This window comes from Pristiophorus japonicus, chromosome 26 (assembly GCF_044704955.1).
Source record: "Pristiophorus japonicus isolate sPriJap1 chromosome 26, sPriJap1.hap1, whole genome shotgun sequence".
NCBI lineage: Eukaryota > Metazoa > Chordata > Chondrichthyes > Pristiophoridae > Pristiophorus > Pristiophorus japonicus.
Genome location: NC_092002.1, coordinates 14805481 through 14827757, shown reverse-complemented (window position 1 = coordinate 14827757; position 22277 = coordinate 14805481). Strand labels below are relative to the sequence as shown.

General features: G+C 48.3%; 1 protein-coding gene across 2 annotated transcripts in view; it reads right to left on the bottom strand.

Moving 5' to 3' along the window:
- Positions 1-17710, bottom strand: part of LOC139239216 (tyrosine-protein kinase receptor UFO) — a 187489-nt gene extending 169779 nt beyond the window's left edge. For both annotated transcript variants that reach the window (XR_011588615.1, XM_070867893.1), the window contains exon 1: positions 17347-17710. Coding sequence is in view for 1 of the 2 variants with exons in the window: in XM_070867893.1 (XP_070723994.1) it covers positions 17347-17425 (79 nt within the window). In the remaining variant the exon portion in view is untranslated. The remainder of the gene's footprint in view (positions 1-17346) is intronic.
- Between the last annotated feature and the right edge of the window lie 4567 nt (positions 17711-22277).

Below are 22277 nucleotides of genomic sequence, written 5' to 3'. Positions count from 1 at the left end.
AATCGTTTACCCGGAATAGCCCAATCCCCGAGGGACCCGAGAGTTGAATCGAGAGTTGTCTGTATATAGCACCTTGAAAGTAAGAAATTGACTCAAGGAGCTCCACGGGAGTGAGAGGGAAAATGGGATGGCCAACCAAATTTGGGCAGTCTGGGAGGCGAGGCCAACACTTTGCTCAAAGAGGTGGGCTTTAGGGAGGTGGGGAGGCAGAGCTTGGAAATACCAGAGCGTGGGGCCTTGTCAGGTGCCAATGGCAAGGCAAAGGAGAGGGAGATGTGCACGTTGCATATGTTCAAGTATCTGTAGTCGAACTTAAACGCATGGCCTTCTGACTCTCGGCCACTCAGCCACAGCTGACCTGAACGTGCATTTATAAAGTGCCTACAACGTAGAGAAATTTCCCATGGTGCCTCACAAGAAAAATGTCCCAAGGTGCTTCACAGAAAGTGATCACGCAGGTACAGTGAGCAATTAGGAAAGCAAATGGTATGTTAACTTTTGTTGTAAAGGGATTATAGTATAAGAGAAAAGAAGGCTTACAGGTACTGCAGTTATACAGGACATTGTTGAGGCCACACCAGGAGTACTGTGTGCAGTTCTGGTCTCCTTACCGAAAGAAAGACAGGCTTGCCTTAGAGGGAGTGCAACGAAAGTTCACCAGACTGGTTCCTGGGATGGGGGGATTGTCCTATGAGGAGAGATTGAGTATACTCGGCCTATATTCCCTAGAGTTTAGAAGAATGAACGGTGATCTAATTGAAACATATACAATTCTTAAGGGGCTTGACAGGGTTCATGCTGAGAAGATGTTCCCTGGCTGGGGAGTCTAGAACACGAGGTAACAGTCTCAGAATAAAGTGTCGGCTATTTAGGACTGAGATGAGGAGAAATTTCTTCACTCAGAGGGTGGTGAATCTTTGGAATTCTCTACCTCAAAGAGCTGTGGATGCTCAGTCGTTGAGTACATTCAAGACAGAGATCGCTAATCTTTTGGAAACGAAGAGATATGGGGACAATGCGGGAAGGTGTTGAGGTACAAGTTCAGTCATGGCCTTATTGAATGGCGGAGCAGGCTCGAGGGGCCGAATGACCTGCTCCTGCTCCTGCTCCTATTTCTTATGTTCTAAGAGCCGTGTGGAACACGGACATCAAGGCAAAGAAGAAGCTTGGTCAAAGAGTCGGTTTCAAGGCGGGTCTTAAAAGGAGGAGCGGAAGATGGAGAGTTCAAAACCCACCACGGCTTAAATTCAATTAATTAAATAGATCTGGAATTTAGAAAAAAGCTAGTATCGGTAATGATGACCATGAAACTACCAGTTTGTTGTTAAAAGCCCAGCTGGTTCATTATTTGCCACCCTTACCCGGTCTGGGCCTACGTGTGACTCCAGACCCACAGCAATGTGGTTGCCTCTTAACTGCCCTCTGAAATGGTCTCGCATGTGACTTAGTTGTACCAAAACCGCCACCACAAAGTCAGCACTGTGGGAGTACCTTCACCACACGGGACTGCAGCGGTTCAAGAAGGCGGCTCACCACCATCTTCTCAAGGGGCAATTGGGGACGGGCAATAAATGCCGGCCTTGCCAGCGATGCCCACGTGCCGTGAACAAATAAATAACAAAAGTTTTGAGGATGAGATTCCAGAGCGTGGGATCGAGGCTGCCAATGGTGGGTTGAAGAGAGAGTGGTGTGTGGTGGGGGGAGAGAAGGCACAAAAAGCCAGAGGTCAGAAGATCGGAGAGTTTGGGGGTGGGGGAAGCTCATTGGGCTGGGGGAGGTTACAGAGACAGGGAGGAGCAAGGCCAGGGAGGGATTTAAATAATTTTAAACTTGAGACAAGCCGGTGTAAACAATGGGGGAGGGGAGAACTGAAGGGAGTGGCGAGACCCCAAGACAGACCATTTCTTCTTGAAGGAGCTCAGTGATGTAAACATGACACGGACCCCAAAATTATCACCAATCCTTTGCCCCGAATGGATGCAATTAAAGCTGGGGCGAAGTTTTACTTAAAATTCCAATTTTAGACTGGGTTTGAAAACATCTGAGGCCTCAGCTTCAATCTGTTTTGAATTGCAACGATAAGTTTTGATGAGTCCCAGGACAAACTCATTTAGTTCAAGGCTCCTGCTTAACCACAAGCCCGAGTTTGGAGCCAAGCTGCGGGTCGCTGCCCTGGGAGAGGACGCAACATTGTCATCCAGGTCCCCGCGGCATCTGAATTTTCCAAGGGGGGTTTGCAGAAGGGAACATGCCCCAGCAGCCTGGCAGATGCCAAGGGGGCGAGCGCCAAGACACATTTGGTCAAGACGCGCAGGTCCCAAATACAGAGGGCTTGTCAATAATCGGAGGCGTCAGCTGTCACTCGGACCGCTCTGGGTGCCGATCGAGCTCAGAATTTCCTCCGAGAGCCTGTTTGACTTGGATGTTAAGAATCTGGCACAATTACAGCCAGTAGGGGAAAGGGAAATGGCAGTGGTGCGTGAGCAGTGTAATGTCTGAGCCTTTAGGGAGATTCTTTACTTCATTCAAGGCTGCAGGAGACTTGGAGCTGGGATTGCCAACTCTGATTGGACATATTCCTGGAGGTTTTAATCACATGACTTCCCACCTCCAACCCTCCCCCCCCCCCCAAATCTCCCAATATCTTTATAACTACATAGAGTAGAAAGACTTGCATTTATATAGCGCCCTTCATGACCACCGGACGTCTCAAAGCGATTTACAGCCAATGAAGCACTTTTGGAGTGTAGTCACTGTTGTATTATGGGAGGCACAGCAGCCAATTTGCCCACAGCAAGCTCCCACACACAGCAATGTGATAATGACCAGATAATCTGTTTTTTTGTTATGTTGATTGAGGGATAAATATTAGCCCAGGACACCAGGGATAATGCCCCTGCTCTTCTTCGAAATAGTCCCATGGAATCTTTTACGACCACCCGAGAGAGCAGACGGAGCCTTGGTTTAACACCTCATCCGAATGACGGCACCTCCGACAGTGCAGCGCTCCCTCAGCACTGCACTGGAGTGTCAGCCTAGATTTTTGTGCTTAAGTCTCTGGCATGGGACTTGAACCCACAACCTTCTGACTCAGAGGCGAGAGTGCTGCCCACTGAGCCACAGCTGACACCGTGACATGGAATTTAGAAACATAGAAAATAGGTGCAGGAGTAGGCCATTCGGCCCTTCGAGCCTGCACCACCATTCAATAAGATCATGGCTGATTATTCCCTCAGTACCCCTTTCCTGCTTTCTCTCCATACACCTTGTTCCCTTTAGCCATAAGGGCCATATCTAACTCCCTCTTGGATATATCCAATGAACTGGCATCAACAACGCTCTGTGGTAGGGAATTCTACAGGTTAACAACTCTCTGAGTGAAGAAGTTTCTCCTCATCTCTGTCCTAAATGGCCTACCCCTTATCCTGTGCTGTACATCCAAAGAATGTACAGCACAGAAACAGGCCATTCGGCCCAACAGGTCCTTGACGGTCTTTATGCTCCACATGAGCCTCCTCCCACCCTGTTTCGTCTCACCCTATCAGCACATCCTTACACTCTTCTCCCCCCCCCACCCCCCACCATGTTCTTATCTAGCTTCCCCTTAACTGTAAGTGTTCAAAAAAAAACACACCGTTTATTTGTGCCCCATTGATTTATCTCCTGGGAGTTGCTCACAGACATTAATCTTCTATTCCTGGAGACCAGGGCAATCCTGGAGGATTGGCAGCCTTAACCGTGGAGCAGATATTCCTGTTCCCGGGACTACTGGATGTTCGAATGCAGGAAAATCAGAGGGTGAGCTGTTCGGTCCCAGAGTGGGGGGTTCCCTGTGGAACGTGAAGGCGAGGAAGTGGATGGATTGGAGGAGCGAAGGAGCAGAATAGAGGAGGGATTTTGCAAGAGATGTGCCGGGCTGCGAGGCGGAGCTCCACAAACCGTCTGGGAACATCGTGCCGGAGAGAAATCAAGGCCAAAGAGTGCCGCGATCGAGCGGAACGGTTCCACTTCTTACAGAGACTTGTCGCCGAGAGCATGCAGAAATCAAGTGCAGGCAGCGGAAGGAGCGTGCGACAAACCAGTCCCATCCTCCCTTTCCTTCAACGACTATCTGTCCCACCTGTGACAGGGACTGTGGCTCTCGTATTGGACTGTTCAGCCACCTAAGGACTCATGCTAAGAGTGGAAGCAAGTCTTCCTCGATTCCGAGGGACTGCCCATGATGATGATGATGATGATGAGATCCCAGAAAGCCCAGCAAAGACCCCAGCTCCTGAATCACACGGGCAGGAGATGACATCGCAAAGCCACGTGTCTCGCCGATAACTCCAGGGACGTCCCGTCATTCTCCCTTGTCGGTTTCAGTATGTCATTTGGAGACATGCCCTTAACAAACTGCAACTGACAATGTATCAATTAGTCAACTGGTGCGAGGCAGACTGCCCAGTGTGGAATACCGAAGGGAGACTTGTCCTGTTGGAGGTTGACCCGCTGTGTCGACAAGCATCTCCGCTCATTCTTCATGTGCAAGCCTAGCCCACACCAGCAGTGTCAGCTGTGGCTCAGTGGGCAGCACTCTCGTCTCTGAGTGAGAAGATTGTGGCTTCGAGTCCCGCTCCAGGGACTTGAGCGTAAAATCCAATGGCGTGCTGAGGGAGTCTTCTGGATGTGATGCTAAACCGAGGCCCCGTCTGCTCTCTCAAGTGGACTCAAAAGATCCCACAGCACTATTTTGAAGAGCAGGGGAATTCTCCCCGGAGTCCTGGCCAATATTTACCCTCAAACAACATCACTTAAAAGACAGATTTGGTTGTGAGCCCTGGAACATTGTGTGCCGCCCTGACCTGTGTGAGAACTGGAGCGCCGGGCCCGAGAACATCGTGGGCAGAGGAGCAGCGAATGAGGGTACGGGGCCCAGAAGAGCCGAGGGCCCAGGGGCAGCACGGGCCCAGCCCACACTGTGCGATATGTGTCCGCGCACTAGGTCCGTGCAGCAGAGCAGGTCTCCAGTCGTCCTGGTTAACCCTTGCCACTGGACCAAGACCTAGCTCTGTCAAGCCCGTGTGGCGGCTGGTGTGCAACGACCACCACACGTTAAAAAAATCCACCCACAGGTATCTTCCACCCCCTCAACTGGAGTTCAGGACTGGAACATCGGGTCCTTCTATGAAACACCTGTGAACTCTTATGGAAGTAAGTCATCCTCGTTCGAGGGATCTATGATGATAATGTTTGTGGGAGCTTGCTGTGCGCAAATTGGCTGCCGCGTTTCCTACATTACAACGGCGGCTACATTTCAAAAAGTACTTCATTGGGACGACCTGGAGTTGTGACAGTCACGATATAAATACACGTCTTTCTTTTTCTGATGGATGGTTGACTTCTGGCATCATTCAATGAGGGTTGGGAGTCTCCACCTCCTGGGCTGCAAGGCAGGATAGGTGAAAAGAAAGCAGGGGGTGGGGGGGCGGGAACTTAGAAAGGAGAAAAATTTGGGAAAAGAACTAGTAAAATAGAAAAGAAAGAATGCATTTATAGAGCAGCTTTCAGAACCTCCCAATACACTTTACAACCAATGAAGTACTTTTGGGGTGCAGTCACTGTTGTAATGTGGGAAACACGGTAACTAATTTGTGCACAGCAAGCTCCCACAAACAGCAATGTGATAATGACCAGCTAATCAGTTTTAGTGGTGCAAATCTTTTGATGCGCTCAACTAACTTATTTACAGCTACCGTTACATTACAAATCATTGGCTAACTGTAGCAGGAAGTTGGGTGGTGTGATTGTTAAATGGGGGAAATGAAACGTACACCTGGTCAAGGCTGGTGGGCCTCATCAACCCACAAATACCACATCCACAGGGGGCCCCTCTGTACTGGTGACCTCTTGCCCAGTGCGCCGAGTAATAGCAATGAGGGGACGCACATGTGCTATCCGTGCCGATGGTCCCGTCCCTGGAAATCCCACCCAAATCCCATCCCACCTAACCCTCCTCCTCGAAAAAAAATGACAACTTGCATTTGTGTTGTGCTTTTAACGTAGAGAAATGTTTTTTTAATTTATTCGTTCATGAGTTGTGGGCGTTGCTGGCAAGGCCGGCATTTATTGCCCATCCCTAATCGCCCTTGAGAAGGTGGTGGTGAGCCGCCTTCTTGAACCGCCGCAGTCCGTGTGATCATACTTCTTCGTAGCGGTTTGGTACTACGGAGTGTCTCGTTGGGCCATTTCAGAGGGGCAGTTAAGAGTCAACCACATTGCTGTGGGTCTGGAGTCACGTATAGGCCCAGACCGGGTAAGGGCGGCAGATTTCCTTCCCTAAAGGGCATCAGTGAACCAGATGGGTTTTACGACAATCCGGTAGTTTCATGGTCACCGCTATTGACATTAGCTTTTTTTTTAATTCCAATTGTATTTAATTAACTGAATTTAATTTCCCCAGCCACAGTGGTGGGATTTGAATTCACATCTCCTGACAACATTAGATTGCTGCTGGTCCAATAACATAACCACTATGCTACCGTTCCCAAGGGAAAGGAATAAAACTGAAGATATTAAGAGGAGTGACCAAAAGCTTGGTCGGAGAGGTGGGTTTTAAAGGAGAAGAGGGATGTGGAGGGGTCTAGGGAGGGAAAGGCCCACTCTTTGACCAGCATTTTGGCCAACTCTGCCAAACTCTGTTGCTGCAGCTTCTAATTCTCCCACCTCTCCAAAGTGACGTTTTTCTACGCTGAAGGCGCTACATAAATGCAAGTTGTGGAATTCTGACCAAGTTCTAAGATGGTAACCAATTGCTGCCTTCACACCTGAGAAGTGTAGCTGACAGAGGACACGCACACACACACACAGGCACACTCACACACTCACATATACACACACACACACACAGGCACACTCACACACACAGGCACACTCACACACTCACATACAGGCACACACACTCACACACAGGCACACACACTCACACACACACACAGGCACACTCACACACTCACATACACACACACACACACTCACACACACAGGCACACTCACACAGGCACACACACTCACACAGGCACACACACTCACACACACTCACACACAGGCACACACAGGCACACACACACTCACACACACAGGCACACACTCACACACAGGCACACACACACACACACACACACACTCTTACACGCATACTCTTACACACACACACTCTTACACACATACTCTTACACACACACACACACACAGGCACACACACACACACTCACACACAGGCACACTCACACACTCACATACACACACACACACACTCACACACACTCACACAGGCACACACACTCACACACACTCACACACAGGCACACACAGGCACACACACAGGCACACACTCACACACAGGCACACACACACACACACACACACACACTCTTACACGCATACTCTTACACACACACACTCTTACACACATACTCTTACACACACACACACACACAGGCACACACACACACACTCACACACACACTCTTAAACACTCACTCACACACAAACACACTCTTAAATACTCACTCACACGCAGACACACATACACACACACACACACTCTTACACACACACGCTCTCACACACTCACAGACAGACACACACACATACACGCACACACACACACAGACACACACACATTCACACTCACAGACATACGCGCCCACACGCACACGCACAAACGCGCACACACACACACAGTTTTCTCACCATTTGGCCATACTACTCAATATAATGGACCCCGAGCTGTAGCGAACCACACATAAATCTAGGCTGGCACTCGGGGATCTGTGAACATGCACTCCAAGGTCCCATTGTTCCCCTACACGTCTCAGTGTACTAGGGAGCGTTGCACTGTCGGGAGGTGCCGTCATTCAGATGAAACGTTAAACCGAGGCCCCATCTGCTCTCTCAGGTGGATGTAAAATATCCCATGGCACTATTTCAAAGAAGAGCAGGGGAGTTCTCCCCAGTGTCTTGGCCAATATTTAGCCCTCAATCAACTTAACAAAAACAGATTATCTGGTCAATATCACATTGCTGTTTGTGGGAGCTTGCTGTGCGCAAATTGGCTGCCACGTTTCCCACATTACAACAGAGGCTACACTTCAAAAAGTACTTCCTTGGCTGTAAAGCGCCTTGGACATCCAGTGGTCATGAAAGGCGCTATAGAAATGCACGTCTTTCTTTTTTATCTTTTCCAGGTGCTGCTCAGGAGCGCTCCCATCCCCTGGCAGTCGGGAGATCAGCACCCAATGGCAAGATCATTCCGCCTGTGCAAATCGTTCCATGCACTCCCAGAACGGCGATGCCCATGCACTCCTGCGTTTGCAGTCGGAGCGGGGAGCCTGTGTCTGTGAGTGCATGGGTGCTGCTTTCATGCGCCGACCCTTGCAGAAAACAAGCAGGAAGGACAATCTCCCGATGCTTAACACCACAGAAACAAGCGGCCGTCTCGATAAGGGTTTTGTTTGACAACGCCTTTCATTTTAACATTCTCATCCTCCTGTTCAAATCCCTCCATGGCCTCGGCCCTCCCCATCTCTGTAACCTCCTGCAGCCCCACCGCCCTCCGAGATCTCTGTGCTCCTCCAATTCGCGCCTCTTGTGCATCCCCGATTTTCATGGCCCCCACCATTAACGGCCGTGCCTTCAACTGCTTCTGGCCCTAAGCTCTGGAATTCCCTCCCTAAACCTCTCCGCCTCTCTCTCTTCCTTTAACACTCAGCTTAAAACCTACATCCTTGACCAAACCTATCCTAAAGTCTTCTTCTTTGGCTCGGTGTCAATTTATGTCTGATTTCTGCTCCTGTGAAGCACCTTAGGACGTTTCACTACGTTAAATACAAGTTGTTGTTGCTGTACACTAATAAGAAACACAGTTTCTGCAATGATAATGCTGCCTGATTCTGTCAGCAGGTAGTTCGGACAAGCCGTCCTCGAGTGTCCTTCGATGTTTACAGAGAGTTCCTCGTACACAAACGTTTCGAACTCACTGACCAGCCCGTGACTCCTGCTAGATTATTTGGCCACTGTGTGCATGGCTCAGTACCACAGTGGGGGAGGCAAGGGAATACACATTAAATGGTAGGACACTGAGAAGTGTAGAGGAACAGTGGGACCTTGGAGTGCAGGTCCACAGATCCCTGAAGGTAGCAGGCCAGGTAGATTTGGTGGTTAAGAAGGCATACGGAATGCTTGCCTTTATTAGCCGAGGCATAGAATACAAGAGCAGGGAGGTTATGCTTGAACTGTATAAAACACGAGTTAGGCCACAGCTGGAGTACTGCCTTCACAAGGCAGGTTTGGAAAGCGATGCATTGGTTGCTGTCGAGGTTCATCCCGAGCAGCTCCGTAACACAGGACTCTGTGCTCTACGGGCTGTTCCCAGGGACACACACCGAGACAGACATCACCTGCTGCTGGAGGGCCATCAACTCGGTGAAAGACGCTCTTTGGTCTTGCCGAAACTTGCTGGTCTTCCAGAGCAAGGAGATGTCCACGTCTGCGTGTTGCAGACTGGCGCAATCCAAGATCCAGGAGTACGTGCTGAGGGACGCACTAAAAATTGATGCAGTCGCCGCAAAGGCACGGTGGGGAAGAGCCACAGTTTAAAGCCCTTCCGTCACGGTAAACCCAGGGGCTGGAATCAGTATAAAACTCCCCTCGGGCTGTACTTGTAACTTCCTTTTTGTGTACATGGAGCACCATGATCTGTAAACACCTATGTAGTGCCATGTATAATGCAAGGTCTGTTTCGTGATGCACGTTGAAAAGAAAAAAAATGTAAATGTACCGTCACCCATTCCATGTACAGTATAGTGACACATGTAATGTAATTTGTCGAATGTACTACAATGTATCCTGTATTGGACCGAATTGTACTTGAAATGAAAAGCAAGGAAATGTATCGAACGGAACTGCCGTCAGCACCCAAATAATAGTGTATGGGATTGCTGACGGCAGCTAAACATACAGAACTGCTTTTGAATGTACTGTACAAATTTTTATATGAATAAAGTATATTTTGAAATTTAAAAAAAGGGAGGTTATGCTTGAACTGTATAAAATACTGGTTAGGCCACAGCTAGAGTACTGCGTGCAGTTTTAGTCACCGCATTACAGGAAAGATGTGATTGTACTGGAGAGGGTACAGAGGAGATTTACGAGGATGTTGCCTGGACTGGAGAATTTTAGCGATGAGGAAAGATCGGATAGGTTGGGGTTGTTTTCTTTGGAAGAGGAGGCTGAGGGGAGACCAAATTGAGGTGTATAAAATTATGAGGGGCCGAGATAGAGTGGATAGGAAGAATCTATTTTCCTTCGCAGAGAGGTCAACAACCAGGGGGCATAGATTTAAAGTAATTGGTTTAGAGGGGATTTGAGGGGAAATTTCTTCACCCAGAGGGTGGTGGGGGTCTGGAACTCACTGCCTGAAAGGGTGGTAGAGGCAGAAACCCTCACCACATTTGGAGTGCCATAACCTACAGGGCTACGGACCTAGAGCTGGAAAGTGGGATTAGGCGGGATAGCTCTTTGTCGGCCGGCGTGGACACGATGGGCAGAAATGGCCTCCTTCCGTGCAGTAAATTTCTATAATTCTTTGATTTCCCACATGAAGCCTTCGAGGGTGAGGACTTTACAACAGTTTTGGACTAAACAATGAAGTGTGATAGAAATGATCGGCTCAGACAGAGAACCTGAGAGTCTGGAAATAACTAAATCAATCAGATGGAATGCAAAATAGGTCGGAACAGCTGCCGTCACACATTTTCCTTGCAGATGTTTAGAGAGCTCAATAGGGCTGGAATAAGAACAAGAAACAGGTACAATCCACAGGGATGAGCAACTTAACCACAGTGCTCTCGTGCTCAACCAACATTACTTGAAGATCAACATTTAAATCAGCCTCGCCTGAGTCAGAAGGTTGTGGGTTCAAATCCCACTCCAGGGACTTGAGCACACAAATCTAGGCTGACACTCCCGGTGCAGTGCTGAGGGAGTGCTGCGCTGTCAGAGGTGCCGTCTTGCGGATGAGATGTTAAACCGAGGCCCCGTTTGCCATTCTCAGTGCGTTAAAGATCCCGTGGCACTATTTCGAAGAGGTGCAGGGGAGTTTTCCCCGGTGTCCAGTCCAATATTTATCCCTCAACCAACATCACTAAAACAGATGATCTGGTCATTATCACATTGCTGTTTGTGGGATCTTGCTGTGCGCAAATTGGCTGCCGCGTTTCCTACTTTACAACAGTGACTGTACTCCAAAAGTACTTCAATGGTTTTAAAGCGCTTTGGGACGACCTGAGGTCGTGAAAGGCGCTATACAAATGCACAAACGTCTTTCCCTTGCACCAAACATGGTATTTGCCATCCCTCCTGGTAATTAATAAGTTTTCCATTCTCAAAGTCAAATGTGATTCAGTTTGGGGGACTGGAGTCTCCTCTTTCTCTCGCCCCCCTAATCCCAAAACGGTTAAGTGGCTGACTGAAGATTGCTCGAATGACCTTTACCAGTGTGGCTATATGTTCCTGCCTTATCTCTCAATATCCTTGTGTAATGTGCGCACCCGTGAGTATGCTCACAGGTTTGTAGAGCTGTTGAGTTGGGAGCGGCTTAGCCAGTCACGTAATGTTCACAAGACTCAATAAAACCCCAGCCAGTTGGGTTCAGGGGGATCCACGATGAGGTATGCAGTTGTGAGCTTAGTGGATGAACTGGTAATGTGTAGTGTGATTGTTAAAACTTTTGCTAATAAGCCAACTAGTTCTTAATAGCAATGTGTTGCTATGAATTCTTAAGCAAAGAATCCATGAAGCAAATACATTACACCTTGCTCCAATTTCATTTTATGACGACAAATGGGCTAACGGTTTATCAAATGTATCTTCAAAATTTATCTTGGGAAGGCTCCACATTTAATATTTTGCCACTGCCGGATTGGCATACCGAAGTACCATGGGCTTGATGCAGGTCTTAAAGGTACAGTGACCCGCCAAGATGTGCTCAGAGGAAGAAGTGAAATTCCTGTCGAAGGCACAAAAAACACAGAGGACACTTCCTGACAGCGAGCAGCCTGTCGCAGTCGTTTTAGCAATGGGAGTTTCGAAGGCCAACTGTGTGCTACATTGGAGGGAAACAACATCACACGTACTGAGATTTAACATAACGACTTGCATTTATATAGCGCCTTTCACGACCACCGGATGTCTCAAAGCGCTTTACATAAGCGCATAAGAATTAGGAACAGGAGTAGGCCATCAGCCAATGAAGTACTTTTTGGAGTATAGTCACTGTTGTAATGTGGGAAACACAGCAGCCAATTTGTGCACAGCAAGCTCCCACAAACTGCCACATCACAAGGACCAGATAATCTGTTTTTGTTATGTTGATTGAGGGATAAATATTGTTCAGGACACCGGAGATAACTCCCCTGCTCTTCTTCAAAATAGTGCCATGGGATCTTTTACACCCACCTGAGAGAGCAGACGGGGCCTCAGTTTAACATCTCATCCGAAAGACGACACCTCCGACAGTGCAGCACTCCCTCAGCACTGCACTGGGAGTATCAGCCTGGATTTTTGTGCTCAAGTCCCTGGAGTGGGACTGTGAACCCACAACCTGCTGATGCAGAGGCGAGAGTGCTGCCCACTGAGCCACAGCTGAGGTTTATGCACAGACTCCATGTCCAATTTACATGGACAGTAACCCTAGCCACAGGCGAAACCTCCTCAGGGAGAATCTCCAAGAAGACGCGTTCAAGATTATGAGGGGTTTTGAGAAGAGTAAGTGGGGATAAACTGTTTGCACAGGCAGAGGGTCGGTAACCAGAGGACACAGCTTTAAGATCATTGGCAAAAGAAACAGAGGGGAGATGAGGAGAATTTATTTTACGCAGCGAGTTGTGATCTGGAACGCGCTGCCTGAAAGGGCAGTGGGAGCAGATTCAATAGTAACGTTAAAACGTGAATCAGATAGATACTTGAAAAGGAGAAATTTGCAGGGCCCTGGGGAAAGAGCAGGGGTAAGTGGGACTGACTGGGGAGCTCTTTCAAAGAGCTGGCACAGGCACGATGGGCTGAATGACCTCTTTCTGTGCTGTACGATTCTATAAAGATAAGATTGAAGATTATTTTCCCAACTCTCAATGGTGAATGAAGACTTCGGAGCCCCAGTCTAACAATCTGTCAGCAGAATACGACCCTGACCTTTCACATTCCACAGATTACATTCCCATGCACCCAGCAGCTCAAGGCCCAGAATGTTCCATGGCGCATTTACGTTCAGCGGAACTTTCAAATCATCTCGTAAACAGATATTAATCTAGCTCCTGTCTGATAGGTTTGAGACGCGGGTTCATTCTGCAGCTTCTACTCTGCGAGTCACTTTAACCCCACAGTGTCTAACTCCGTATCGCAGCGTGTGGAGATCAAGTCAGGAAAACAGCAAGTCCTGGGAACACGCCCAGTTCTGAAGCAGGGACCACGTCAAGGTTAACTTATAGAATTGTAGAACGGTCACAGCACAGCAGGAGGCCATTCGGCCCGTCGAGCCCATGCCGGCTCTCTGCAAGAGCACCTCAGCCAGTCCCACTCTCTCGCCCTTTTGCCCCGAGCACTGCAAAGTTTTTTTCCCCTCAGATACTTATCCAATTCCCTTTGGAAAGCCACAATTGAATCTGCCGCCACCATCCTCTCAGTCAGCGCATTCCAGATCCTAACCACTCGCTGCGTAAAAAATGTTTTCCTCATGTCGCCTTTGATTCTTCTGCCAATCACCTTAAATCTGTGCCCTCTGCTTACGTAAGTGTAGAATGTTGCAGTGTGTGGGGCGGACTGGTTAGGCTGGATGCTCTTTACCTGTCCGCCATTGTTCATAGGTTTATATGTAACCTTCAGGCCTGATGACCAAGCGCCGTGTGGCTCTTTGTCGGCCGGTGTGGACACGATGGGCCAGAATGGCCTCCTTCTGCGCTGTAACTTTCTATGTTTCTAACAAAAGAAATAGGAGATTGAGTCGGCCATTTGGCCCCTCGAGCCTGCTCTGCCATTCAATAAGATCATGGCTGGTCTGATCATGGACTCAGCTCCACTTCCCTGCCTGCTCCCCATAACCCTTTATACCCTTATCGCTCAAAAATCTATCTAACTCCGCCTTAAATATATACCTACTCGGAGCTCCTTCAAGGCAAACAAGCCAAAGGTGAGCAGTGGAAATGCAACCTGGACACCATCAAAGCCTCCCTGATAAAGTGCGACATCCCCACTGATACCTGGGAGTCCCTGGCCAAAGACCGCCCTAAGTGGAGGGCGCTGAGCACCTTGAGTCTCATCGCCGAGAGCATGCAGAAATCAAGTGCAGGCAGCGGAAAGAACGTGCAGCAAACCAGTCCCACCCATCCCTTCCCTCAACGACTATCTGTCCCACCTGTGACAGAGTCTGTGGCTCTCGTATTGGACTGTTCAGCCACCTAAAAACTCACTTCAGGAGTGGAAGCTAGTCTTCCTCGGTTCCGAGGGACTGCCTATGATGCTGATGATGAGTTCTCTAGGGCAGAGAATTGCACAGATTTACAACCCTCTAAGAGAAGAAATTCTTCCTCAGTTTTAAATGGGCGGCCCCTTATTCAGAGGTTATGTCCCCTAGTTTCCCCTATGAGTGGAAATATCCTCTCTGCGTCCAGCTTGTCGAGCCCCCTCATCATCTTATGTTTTGATAAGATCTCCTGAACTCCAATGAGTATAGGCCCAACTTATTCAACCTATCCTCATAAATCAACCCCCTCATCTCCCCCAGTTTCTCTCTGTCTACTCTGTCTAGTCCCCCTCATGATTTTGAAAAGTGCTATCAGATCTCCTCTCAACCTTCTCTGACCTTGCCACGGGTGCTGACTGACCGGTTGTGTGATTCTAGCCATGTTCTTGCTTTCAATTCAAGCCCTGCTTACAAACGTTGTCCATTCACCTCTTCGTGTTAAGGGCCTGGATTATTGTTCCTTCTCGTCCTGCTTTTCTACAGTCAAAACAAGTTGTGTTCTACAAGCTCCACGGCGGAGAGAGCTCAAAGGCCCTCACTTGTTTCTTGCCATTATTAAAGCACTGATCACTCTGTACAGTGTTGACCCCGACACTGTGTTAGAACCAGGGCATGCACAGCCAGCAATAACACAGAATAAAATGCAACAACAACTTGTATTTATATAGCACCTTTAACGTAGTGATACGTCCCAAGGCTCTCCACAGGCGTATTATGCGATAGAAACTTGTCACCGAGACGCATAGGAGAAATTAACGCAGGTGACCAAAAGCTTGGTCAAAGAGGTGAGCTTTAAGGAGCATCTTGAAGGAGGAAAGAGAGGTGGAGAGGCAGAGAGGTTTAGGGAGGGAGTTCCAGAGCTTGGGTCCCAGGCAACAGAAGGCACGGCCACCAATGGTTGAGTGATTATAATCAGGGATGTTCAGGAGAGCAGAATTAGAGGAGCGCAGACATCTCGGGGAGTTGTGGGGCTGGAGGAGATTACAGAGATAGGGAGGGGCGAGGGCCATGGAGGGATTTGAAAACAAGGATGAGAATTTTAAATTCGAGGCGTTGCTTAACCAGAAGAAAATGCAGGTCAGCGAGCATAGCAGGTGATGGGTGAGTGGGACTTGGTGCGAGTTAGGACATGGACGGCCAAGTTTAGGATCACCTCTAGTTTACGTAGTTGAAGGGGTTCCACTGAGGGCTTGATTGCTAACTGCACTGCCCAGTATGGAGCTGAGTTATAGAGACCAGGAATATCCGAGGCTTGATCCGCAGGCTGTGCTGAGTTACCCTGTTACATCTGGAGCTGGTGTTGAGGGCTGGGATCATTGTTCACACCACCTGCAGAGCAGGGTGAGGGGGTATGAGAGAGGGCATGGGGTCTGAAGTGTCAGCCATGGCTGAGTGGGTAGCACCTTTGTCTCTGAGCCAGAAAGTTGTGGGATCAAGTCTCACTCGAGACACAAAAATCTAGGCCGACACTCCAGGACAGTGCTGAGGGAGTGCTGCACTGTCGGAGGTGCCGTCTTTTGGATGAGACGAGGCCCCCTCTGCCCTCTCAGGTGGACATAAAAGATCCCGCGGCACTATTTTGAAGAAGAGCAGAGTTCTCCCCGGTGTCCTGACCAGTATTTATCCCTCAATCAGCACCACTACAAAATAGATTATCTGGTCATTATCACAGTGCTGTTTATGGGAGCTTGCTGTGCACAAATTGGTTCATTTCCTACATTATTACAGCAGTAACGACACTTCAAAAGCACTTCGTTGGCTGTAAAGCGCTTTGGGATATCCTGAGGTCATGAAAGACGCGATAGAAATGCAAGTCTTTCTTTCTTTAAAGGTTGCCATTTCTGATCATCGTCCAGCCACCTCCGCTGGAAGGGGCAGATGTGAGGACACAATCAGGCTCAGCTATGCTGCCTCCTGTGGTCGAATAGTATGCTGGCACTATCTAAGCCTGTGCGGGAAGAATCATCACTTGGGTGAAATGGCAGTGGGCACCCTGTCCAGTGGGACTGTACCCCAATCTACTGGCACCCTGCCCAGTGGGACTGTACCCCAATCTATTGGCACCCTGCCTAGTGGGACTGCACCCTAATCTATTGATACCCTGCCCAGTGGGACTGTACCCCAATCTATCGACACCCTGCCCAGTGGAACTGTACCCCAGCCCATTGGCACACTGCCCAGTGGGACTGTACCCCAGTCCATTGGCACCTTGCCCAAGTCTGGAATTCCCTCCCTAGACCCCACTCCGCCTCTACCCCTCTCTCTCCTCAAAGCCCACCAATCTCTTGGGTTATCCATCCTAACCTCTTCTGCTTTAGCCCAGCATGTGTCTAGTTTCTGCTATTAATAAAAGGATAGCACATACATCTTTGAAAATAAAATTTGAGATCTACCCCCAAAAATTAGAAAGCTCACACACACACGCACACATATCCTCTCAATCCCAGAACATCCCGAATGAGAATCTAAATAGGGAGTCCTCTGGGCCAGAAAGCAGGAACGGCTGAACTTGGCGGGGCCTCACAGCTCTCTCCCCTCCCCTGGGATCTCTACAAGAAAATATGCAATGGTCAGAACGATTGAAACTGTTGCAATTTCCCACAGTAAATAAATAGCAAACTGAGAAATATTCAAACATTTTCTGAAAGGGTTAATAATACTAACAGTTACATTTATGTCACATGGAATCTCAGGGTTGTAATATTTGATTGCTCCTGTCCTAAACTCTCCAACTAACTTATAAAAAAACACTTCTGCAGAGACAGAGAGAGAACTTACTACATTCTCACCTTCTGGAACTCCGGGCTCCGGGCTCTGGGTCAAAGTCTCAATACACAAGCAAAACGACACAAGCCACAGTCTTCTCATTTTCCTCAAAGAATTCAGCTTCTTTGATATATATTTTAAATAGGATCTCCCTCTCTGGGGCTCAGCGAATGCCACACATCGGTCCCAGCGTCCCCGACACAGAGGGAGAGACCAAAAACAAACACGCTCGCGTGGACGCTCTCAAAAACTTTTCAAAACTTCTCCCAGAACTTTGCGGGCGAGTCGCCGGGTAGAGATGTTCGGTTGGAAGAAGCAAACAGGATCCACAAACAAATCAGGAACGGACTGAAAAATCAATTTCACTGAGGGAGAGTGGGGGGGGGGGGGGGGTTTAAAAAAAGTTGGGTTGAAACTTTTCAAAGTAACAAGTCAGCATCTGTAAAATCCAACCAGGCACAGAAACTTTAACTCAAGGAATTCTGAAACTATTCCAGTTCAGTTTCTTCTCTTTTTTGGGGGGGTTTATAATCATGTGAATCTCTCCTGGCGCCTGGAACCTGATGCCTGCTGTCTCCCTGTATGGTTTCAAACTGTTTCTGGCTCCCACACTCGACCTATCGCCTTTTATTGTCGATTTCAGAGAGGTTCATTCAACCTCCCGCCCCCTCTGCCGCTCTCATCTCTCTCTCTCTCTCTCTCTGATAAAAGGAGTGCCCATAATCTTCCACACCGAGGGCAGTCTGCTTCTAACTCCTCTCACACACATCCGCCGTTGTTTATCTTCATTCATATTGATTAATCTGTTTGTCTTATTTATTTATTTTATAGTGTGTTAAAGTCATGGGTTGAAGTCCCACTCCAGAGACTCAAGCACAAAAATCTAGGCTGACACTCCAGTGCTGAGGGAGTGCTGCACTGTCGGAGGTGCCGTCTTTCGGATGAGACATTAAACCGAGGCCCTGTCTGCTCTCTCAGGTGGACGTAAAAGATCCCACGGCACTATTTCGAAGAAGAGCAGGGGAGTTATCCCCGGCGTCCTGGGGCCAATATTTATCCCTCAATCAACATCACAAAAATATTGGCCCTGAAATTCCGATGTCCCAGGTCCGTACGAAGTTTCTACGGACCCAGGGAGGCATCAGAAAAGCCGGTTGTCGGCACGTAATGCGCATGCGCTGAAAACCAGCTTTTCCGATCTGTCAAGTATCTCCGGAGCGAGGACACTTGCAGGGCAAGATTTCCGATATTTACGAATATCTTGCCCAGCAAATGTCCTTTAAAATCTTGTGCCTGAAAAAGCAGGCGTATAGCCCATTTAAAAATACACACACACATTAAAAATAAAGTTATAAAAACACATTTTATTGTTTAAACCCCCCGCCTCCCTTCCCACTATGATAAGTTTATTTTAAGGCTTCATTAAAAAAACTTTTTTTAAAGTTGGGAAAAACATTTTTTTGTAACTACTTTAATTTAAATGAATGTTAAATATGTAGTTTAGTTTCTATTTGTTATTGTGTATTGGGCGTTTGGGCGGGGTTTCTCATTCATTGTAATGGGAGTTCCAGACTTATGGAACTCCCATTACAATGAATGAGAAACTATACTACACCTGATTGGCTGCAGTCTCCAGCTCCCGGCCTGCGCACGTCCCCACGTGCACACGCTGCGTCGTGCAGTCACGGGAGGCCTCAGGCTCGGAAGTTCCAACGGGCGCAGCAGCAACAGGTAAGTGCACATCTTTTTTCTCTTTTTCTGTCGCTTGCCTGTGGGAAGAGCTCGATCGGAATTTAAGGGCCATGATCTGATCATTATCATATTGCTGTTTGTGGGAGCTTGCTGTGCGCAAATTGGTTGCCGCGCTTCCTACATTACAACAGTGACTAAACTCCAAAAAAGTACTTCATTGGCTGTAAAGCGCTTTGAGACATCTGGTGAAAGGCGCTATATAAATGCAAGGCTTTCTTTTCTTTTTCATAGGTAGTCCCACTCTGTCATTTTCCATGAACTGATATGAATTCTCCTCCAGCCAGCTGATCAGCACACCATCTTCCGTAGTAATGTGATTGTATTTTTTTACTCCCACTACAGAAACTTGAGTATATAATCCAGGCTGACACTCCCGTGCAGTGCTGAGGGAGCGCTGCACTGTCGGAGGCGCCGTCTTTCGGATAAGACGTTAAGCCAAGGCCCCGTCTGCTCTCTCAGGTGGATTTAAAAGATCCCATGGCACTATTTCGACGAAGAGCAGGGGAGTTATCCCCGGTGCCTTGGGCCAATGTTTATCCCTCAATCAACATCACTAAAAAACAGATTATCTGGTCATTATCACACTGCTGTTTGAAGCGTAGTCACTGTTGCAATGTCGGAAATGTCACGGCCATATTACGCACAGCAAGCTCCCACAAAGATATTTCATTGGCTGTCAAGCGCTTTATGACATCCTGAGGTTGTGAAAGCCGCTATAGAAATGCAAGTTCTTTCTTTCGTAGTCCCATGTACCTGTGGTCTACAACAGCCCAGTACAGACCCCAAGTGTACAAGCCCAGATTAACTCTTTCGGTCGATGATGCTTCCCTCCACTCTCGGATATTGAAATTCTTGCCAAGTTGTCAGTAAATAGCTCGGTGCCAGAGACCACTTCGTAGGGCTGGCAGGGATGGCGATGTCTGCTCACTGTTACAGAGACTGGTAGCAGACAGACGCACTGAAATCATCTGAGCCGAGAGCCCATTCTTCACGTAAAGGAAGACTTGCGTTTATGTAGCACCTTTCACATCCTCAGGACGTCCCAAAGCGCTTCCCCACCATTGAAGTACTTCTGAAGCGTGGTCAGGCAGCATCTGTGGAGAGGGAAACAGAGTTAACGTTTCAGGTCAATGACCCTTCATCAGAACTGGAAAAAATTAGAGATGTAACAGGTTTTTAAGCAAGTGCAGGGGGCGAGGAAAGAGGGGAGGGGAGGAAAGAACAAAAGGGAAGGTGTGTGATAGGGTGGAAGGCAGGAGAGATTAAATGACAAAAGGGATGATGGTGCAAGGCAAAAGGCAAAATGGGGCCAATAAAGAGACAAAAGATGGGTCGAGAGGAAGTGTAAATGGGAATTGGCTGACTCAGCAACAGCTGCAGTCCGAAAAAATGTGGGCTGAGGTTACGCTCTGAAATTATTGAACTCGATGTTGAGTCCAGGAGGCTGTAAAGTGCCTAAACAAAAGATGAGGTGCTGTTCCTCGAGCTTGCGTTGAGCTTTATTGGAACTTTGAGGATATAACGAGCATGGTGGATAGAGGTGTACCGATGGATGTGGTGTATTTAGATTTCCAAAAGGCATTCGATAAGGTGCCACACAAAAGGTTACTGCAGAAGATAGAGGTACACAGAGTCAGAGGAAATGTATTAGCATGGATCGAGAATTGGCTGGCGAACAGAAAACAGAGAGTCGGGATAAATGGGTCCTTTTCCGGTTGGAAATCAGTGGTTAATGGTGTGCCACAGGGATCGGTGCTGGGACCACAACTGTTTACAATATACATAGATGACCTGGAAGAGGGGACAGAGTGTAGTGTAACAAAATTTGCAGATGACACTAAGATTAGTGGGAAAGCGGGTTGTGTAGAGGATTCAGAGAGGCTGCAAAGAGATTTAGATAGGTTAAGCGAATGGGCTAAGGTTTGGCAGATGGAATACAATGTCGGAAAGTGTGAGGTCATCCAGCTTGGGAAAAAAAACAGTAAAAGGGAATATTATTTGAATGGGGAGAAATTACAACATGCTGCGGTGCAGATGGACCTGGGGGTCTTTGTGCATGAATCCCAAAAAGTTAGTTTGCAGGTACAGCAGGTAATCAGGAAGGTGAATGGAATGTTGGCCTTCATTGCGAGAGGGATGGAGTACAAAAGCAGGGAGGTCCTGCTGCAACTGTATAGGGTATTGGTAAGGCCGCACCTGGAGTACTGCGTGCAGTTCTGGTCACCTTACTTAAGGAAGGATATACTAGCTTTCGAAGGGGTACAGAGACGATTCACTAGGCTGATTCCGGAGATGAGGGGGTTACCTTATGATGATAGATTGAGTAGACTGGGTCTTTACTCGTTGGGAGTTCAGAAGGATGAGGAGTGATCTTATAGAAACATTTAAAATAATGAATGGGATAGACAAGATAGAGGTGGAGAGGTTGTTTCCACTGGTCGGGGAGACTAGAACTAGGGGGCACAGCCTCAAAATACAGGGGAGCCAATTTAAAACCAAGTTGAGAAGGAATTTCTTCTCCCAGAGGGTTGTGAATTTGTGAAATTCTCTGCCCAAGGAAGCAGTTGAGGCTAGCTCATTGAATGTATTCAAGTCACAGATAGATAGATTTTTAACCAATAAGGGAATTAAGGGTTACGGGGAGCGGGCGGGTAAGTGGAGATGAGTCCACGGCCAGATCAGCCATGATCTTTTGAATGGCGGAGCAGGCTCGAGGGGCTAGATGGCCTACTCCTGTTCCTAATTCTTATGTTCTTATGTTCTTATGTTCATTGTAGGAGGCCGAGGACGGAGAGGTCAGAGTGGGAGTGGAGCGGGGAATTAAAGTGACAGGCGACCGGAAGCTCAGGGTCACACTTGCGGACTGAATGGAGGTGTTCCACAAAGCGGTCACCCAATCTACGTTTGGTCTCCCCAATGTAGAGGAGACCACATCGTGAGCAGCGAATACAGTATACTAAATTGCAAGAAGTACAAATAAATCGCTGTTTCACTTGGAAGGAGTGTTTGGGGATAGTGGGAAGGGAGGAGGTCAAAGGGCAGGTGTTGCATCTCCTGCGCTTGCTCGGGAAGGTGCCGTGGGAAGGGGAGGGGCTGCTGGGGATGACTGCAGAATGGACCAGGGTGTCACGGAGTGAGCGGTCCCTTCGGAATGCTGAGAGGGGAGGGGAGGGGAAGATGTGATTGGTGATGGGATCACGCT